Below are 5,540 nucleotides of genomic sequence, written 5' to 3' on the forward strand. Positions count from 1 at the left end.
GTGTGTGTGTGTGTGTGTGTGTGTGTGTGTGTGTGTGTGTGTGTGTGTGTGTGTGTGTAAGGGATGGTAGGCAGCAGCAGGGTGCATCTGTAGGGAGGAGGAGAGGGGATGAGTGTGATGTCAGCTGTGTCCTGTAGCTCTCAGGGCCGGAAGTTGCAGGAGAGATGGGTGTCTCTGGGATACCTCATTCACAGCTAAATAAGAACTAAAACTAGAAAGACCCTAACTCCCCTTGGGAGCCCATTTCCCAAAGACTAGATCCTAGATCAGGGCAAGATGGTGGAAAATGTGTGCAGCCAAGGAATCATAACAGACATCAGGCTGGGTTCAGAAGTAAAGGAAAAGGGCGTGAGGCTCAGACAAGTCATAGCTCTGTTATAAAAAATACCTTTGGGGTGGGTGAGGGAGGGATCAGGCAGGGTCAGGGACATTCCAGAAGCATCCATAGGAAAGCTTGGGGATGGGAGGAAGGGACCTCAGGTTTTGTTGATGCGGAGTTTGAAGGCCACACGGCCGGCGAACTTGTCTCGCTCATCATCTGTGGCAATATTGGCGGCGTTGATGCGACATTCCACATTCACCTCTACATTGGGAGTCACATTCAGGAACTTCACTGCCACCAGGGGCTGTGTGTAGTTCACCTGGGCCAAGGGTGGAGAGCAATGGTCTAGGCCCATGGGATAATCCATCTCCTTCCCAAGGGCCCCAACCCCTGGAGAAGCCATCATCCCAGACCTCCCAAGGGACTTACATGGAACTTTTTGCCATAGTAGGGAAAGTACATGAGGTCGATGTTACCACTGGCAGGGAACATGACAAAGCTGCCGAGATGCGCAGCATCTTCGTCTCTCTGTGGGGGCGTAGGAGGGTAAGAGGGAGAGCATGTTAGGGATGGCCGGAACAGCTCTGCAGACTTCTCTTTGTTCTTCTTTCACCCCAAATGATTCTGCCTCCAAATGTTTCCCTTGAGCTATGAGTCTCTGTGTGTTTTTGTGTGCACAGAAGAGGGTGTCCTATCTCTCATCAGCCTGGGAAGTCCGAAGGGTGCTAATGATACTGAACCTCCTACTCCACTCCCACCTCAAGTTCTTACCCCATCCTCAGGAATCAGTTTCTGGAGCAGAGCCAACAGAGAACAGATAAATGAGTAAGGGCTCAGTTGGAAGAGAAAGGGTGAAGGGAGAGGGACAGGACGTTTCTAGAGGAAAGAGGGGGTGCAGGTTCCAAGGATAATTTGGTGGTGGCAGATGGTGCTAACAGATTAGCAGCTACCAGGTACCTAAAAAGAAGTGAGAGGCAGGAAAGATAAGGGGGAGAGCAGAAGACATGGTTATCAAGGGAGAGGGTGGAAGGGTTAGGGAGAGAAGCCAGAGTCTAGGAGCTAGGTGCAGTCAGGGGTGTCTGTCCACATGAGAGTGGACCTCTGCATCCTCAAGAAGCAAGAGAGGTCAGAGCCCCTTGGAGTTCAAACCACTCTTACCCCCTTGTCCCTATGGTGATGGGGCCTCTGGGAGCAAGGAATATAGGGAGAGACAAGAAAATTAGGTGGAAATCATGATGGATAAATTATGATGGTAATCATGATGGATAGACAAGGCCCAGCAGACTCACCTTCCCTGCACAGGTAACATTCATGCTCTGGTTTGCACCTGCATAGAAGTTAATGACCTGGAGTACAGAGAGAATATGGTGAGGATTAGAAAAAGAAGTTGTCAACGACACGTCTCCAACCTACCCATCTATGAATCTCAGCTTCCAATGGCCCCATCTCTTCTGTTCTCACAGCTACTCAAACATCCATAAATTTCTCTAATGCCCAATAGTCCCAGTGAAGGAAAGCAACTGTTAGCAGTTGGTAACCCATCTCCCTCCTCTATTCTCCGTGGAGATCAAGATCATAGGTACCCGGTTCATTTTGATGAAGACACAGGGCTGCCCAGTGCTGTAACCATAGTGGGTGGGGTCCCCGATGCCAGAGCAATCGCCCAGCTGGGTGCGGTTGAACCGGCAGGCACGCTTCGGGTAGTTGAGGACTCCATTATCTGGCTGTTCATAATAGCGCCCAGGGCGGCAGACATCATTCTTTTGGGCTTGGATGGAGTCATTGTAAGCTAAGAAAATGGGAAAGAGAGAGTCATGGACCTGAATGAAATTCCACTTCTGGGTCACTCATCTTCTGTCCAGGGTCCCAGACAGGGTCCCCCACATTGCCAGCCCCCACTCACGCTCCAAGAACTTGTTGAGCTTCTGAACATGCTGGTCCCAGCTTTCAGTGTCGCTGATGTTGACAATGACATCAAGGTTCTCAGTTTTGGGGCGAATCATCAAACCTATTGCCAACAAGGACAGGAGTGGGAGTATATAAGATGAAGGACTACGTACAGAGGGAAGATGGATATAGGGAACACAACGGTTAGCAGTAAGGTAAAGAACTGAGGACATCATCAAGAGAAGAAGACGTCCATAAACAGCTGTCTGCCACCCAGGTCATACAACAATCAACTGTGAGGAAATGGAAAACAAGGCAGACCCCAGGAAGTACTTCCCAGCACATGGGGGTGAGATCGTCAGAAGCGTACCACTGAGATGAACTAGAAGCCTGAGTCCCTGCTGAAGGCTTGGGGGCAAAGGGCAATTAAGTGGCTGATAGAGGAGCCACATCACTCACCAGGCGTGGCCAGGCGGTCCTGGTACTTGGGGGTATGGTCAGAGACAGTCTGCAGCATCACCCACATGGTGAGGGTGAACATGGCTGTGAGGAAGCCATAGAAGACGAGGTAGAAGAGGAGGATAAAGGCTAGGGAGGAGAAGACAGGGTCAGCAGGTTTCAAGCCTCCCTCGACCCCACCTGTCCCTATGCACCCCACACCCACTCAGAGGTACTATGCAGAGGACCTCTGATGGGGATGGGCAGCAGAGCCTTGGGGATGTCTTAGAACCTTCCCCCTGGGAGCAAAATGAGACAAGCTGGAAATAGGCAGTCATGTCTGGCTTTCAGCCATGATTCCCAGCCCCCGCCTGGTCCTAGGGCACAGCAAAGCCCGGCTTTGTAGAGGCCACCAGAGACCTAAAGTCCCGTTGCTGGGACAACTCCAAGTATACGCAGCAGTCATTTTGCTTCAAATTACATTCCCAATTTCCCAACCATTCATGGCCCCAAAAAGGCACATCTGTTACCGCTGTATTGGTGCAAAGGCTTAAGGCACAACAGACTTTGACTTTTTAAACTGGCACTGGCCACCCTTCACAACCAAACTTCCATTCCTCAGAGTGTGGAGCCTTGCACTCAAAGAGTAACATCTCTCTGCTGGCATCCCACAGAAGCCAACCTTGAATGTAACTTCTACCCAGCTACAAAATCTCTTAGAGACAGCTGTCCAGAACCTTCAACTGTCACCCCACCCCCAACTCAGGCACAGCACTCAGGGCACGGGGTAAAGGCAGAATCCCCCACAGCCTTCCCAACACTCTGTAAACACACAATGTCACTTCTCAGTCTAATGTAAGTTCTTGCTGTTTCCACCATCCTACACCCCCAGTCCAGGGGGTCCATCTCAGAAGACTCTTCCCCCATGAAGCTGCCTCAGGGTCTCCAGAACAATCATGGAGCTGGACTTGCAGTTACCACCTCAAGGGCCCCTAGATGGACAGACAGGCTGATGTTCAGTGAGTGTGGGTGAACTGCAAATTGTGTCACACAGGTCCCCTGGGCTTTGACTTCCCAGCTTGACAATCCCTGAGGAGAAATTCCTTCCCTCACCTGTACCCATGCCCTGGACCAGACACAACTCCCTCCATACCCCTGAGTGAGGGCAGAGAAGTCACCTCAACCAGACACACTAGGTAAGAGGATGTACACATCTCACCACGAGTGACCACTCCTCCCTCTGTCTGGACATTCCCGCTGCACAGCCAGTCTCTACCCAACCTCATGTTGTCACCCCTCCCCAACAGTCCCCCACCCACAACGCAGTCACAGGAGGCTCCCAAATCTCAACGGTGGGATAGTCAACTTCCGCTGTAAAGAACCCTCCAACCCCCACCCCCAAGCTCTCCAAGACCCACCCCCTCTTGAATGTTCCCAGGGTCCAGGGGGTGGGCACCAACTAAAAATAGACGGGCTTGGCTAGCAAGTGAGAGCAGGAGGGAAGGAAGGGGTGCGCTTCTGGGGAGGGGGAGAAAAGACGTGAGGTGTAGCCGCCCCGAGAAGGAAAGAGCACAGGCGCCTTGGCGCGGACACGCGCGCAAAGCCCGCGACCCCCCGCCTGAGGGGGCTCCACAGGGGGCAGGAAGGCAGCAGTGACCTACTTTCTCCGCCTCCGCAGCGGCTAGCCAGGGAGATTAGACTGGTGATCAGGGCCCCCTCCCAGTTCAGAGCCGGGCAGGGGGGCCGAACGCTACGGACCCGGGAAGGGACCTGGGGAGGGGCAGGAGGGACCTTATGCCCTGGGGCGTCGCCCGCTGGACCCACCCCCTCCCATCGTCTTCCCAGCCCGGCGTACCCCAGCTGGTCCCGGTGCGGCCCATGAACTGGTGCGTCCTCGGGTTCCACACGAACTCCTTCCACTCCTCAACCACCTGCCCGCAGCTCTTCTTCTCTTTCTGGATGACCATCTTGGCAGCGGGAGACGAGTCCCGCGCAGGGCGGGGGGCTGCGGAGAAGCTGGGGTGCGGCGCGCTGAAGCCCCCCCTCCACGCACTGGAACGTGCAGGGAGCAAAGGCAGCAGGGACAAGGGAGACCCCCCTCAGATATGCAGCTGCCGCAAATTCCGGGGTGCACCGCGAAGCGCTGCGGGGTGTTGACAGAGCGACGAATGTACGGATCCTAGGCCCCCCGACTGCGATGAAAAAGGGGGTTGTCAGGGAAGGGGAGAATAAAAAGGGGGAACGGGTGCGAATACAGCTTTACCCCCACCCAAACCTAAAAACAAAACGAAAAGGGGGTGCAAAAATAGACGGCTGAAAAACCCAAGCGAAGCTAAGAAAAAATCGGGGTGCAAGGAGGCCGGGAGGGGTGGGGGAGGGGGCCTTCGAAATTAGAGATGCAAAGAAGCTGTGGAGCGGGGTCGGGTAACCGCTCAAGACTCTCGGACTAGCGGAGTATGCAGCAGCAGTGGTGGCTCGGCCGCGGGAGTCGGGGGGAGGGGGGCACGCGCAGTTGGGTGACAGCCAGGGATGGGGGTCCCCCAGGCGGAGGCTCCGCTCCTCAGCAGTGCGGGGTTGGCCGACTCCGCGCGCAGTCTTTATACTCGGTGGCTCTGTGGGTGCCCGCCCCTTCCCACCCCCAGAAGCTCCGCCTCTCTGCCACTGGTCCGGACGGCCTCATACATATGCAAATAAGGAGAGAGGGATTGGGCAGGTCCCTAGCCTCCTCTTCCGATCCAGGGGGGTTCACCCGTACCCCAACCCCAGGTACTAGTCTGGATCCGGGTGGGTGGAGGAGATAGAGGGCGTGTCTGATGGAGTAGTGGAAAGATAACCCCAGAGAGACTCCGAGTCTGAGACCGAGAAACAGATATGTGCTTAGGGGTGGGGGCCC

At 54.6% G+C, this 5,540-nt stretch overlaps 1 protein-coding gene across 1 annotated transcript; it reads right to left on the bottom strand.

Annotated features, from left to right (window-relative positions):
- Positions 1-12: 12 nt before the first annotated feature.
- On the bottom strand, positions 13-5,198 carry ATP1B2 (ATPase, Na+/K+ transporting, beta 2 polypeptide). Its single transcript, XM_004684641.2, has 7 exons — positions 4,503-5,198; positions 2,669-2,797; positions 2,226-2,330; positions 1,906-2,111; positions 1,612-1,668; positions 752-850; positions 13-641 (listed from the first exon to the last, which is right to left on the bottom strand). Exons 1-7 carry the CDS (start codon positions 4,612-4,614, stop codon positions 477-479), a joined length of 873 nt encoding a protein of 290 aa, XP_004684698.1. The 5' UTR covers positions 4,615-5,198; the 3' UTR covers positions 13-476.
- Between the last annotated feature and the right edge of the window lie 342 nt (positions 5,199-5,540).

The sequence above is a fragment of the Condylura cristata genome, unplaced genomic scaffold (genome assembly GCF_000260355.1).
Source record: "Condylura cristata isolate star-nosed mole 26May11 unplaced genomic scaffold, ConCri1.0 scaffold00017, whole genome shotgun sequence".
In the NCBI taxonomy this organism is placed as follows: Eukaryota; Metazoa; Chordata; class Mammalia; order Eulipotyphla; family Talpidae; genus Condylura; species Condylura cristata.

Excerpts from the sequence above, each read along its gene's own strand:
- ATP1B2 (XM_004684641.2), bottom strand. The coding sequence starts at position 4,614 with ATGGTCATCCAGAAAGAGAAGAAGAGCTGCGGGCAGGTGGTTGAGGAG. Across the intron at positions 851-1,611 it reads ATGTTACCTGTGCAGGGAAG|AGAGACGAAGATGCTGCGCA; the intron begins GTGAGTCTGCTG and ends ACGCCCCCACAG. Across the intron at positions 642-751 it reads ACTATGGCAAAAAGTTCCAT|GTGAACTACACACAGCCCCT; the intron begins GTAAGTCCCTTG and ends CCCTTGGCCCAG.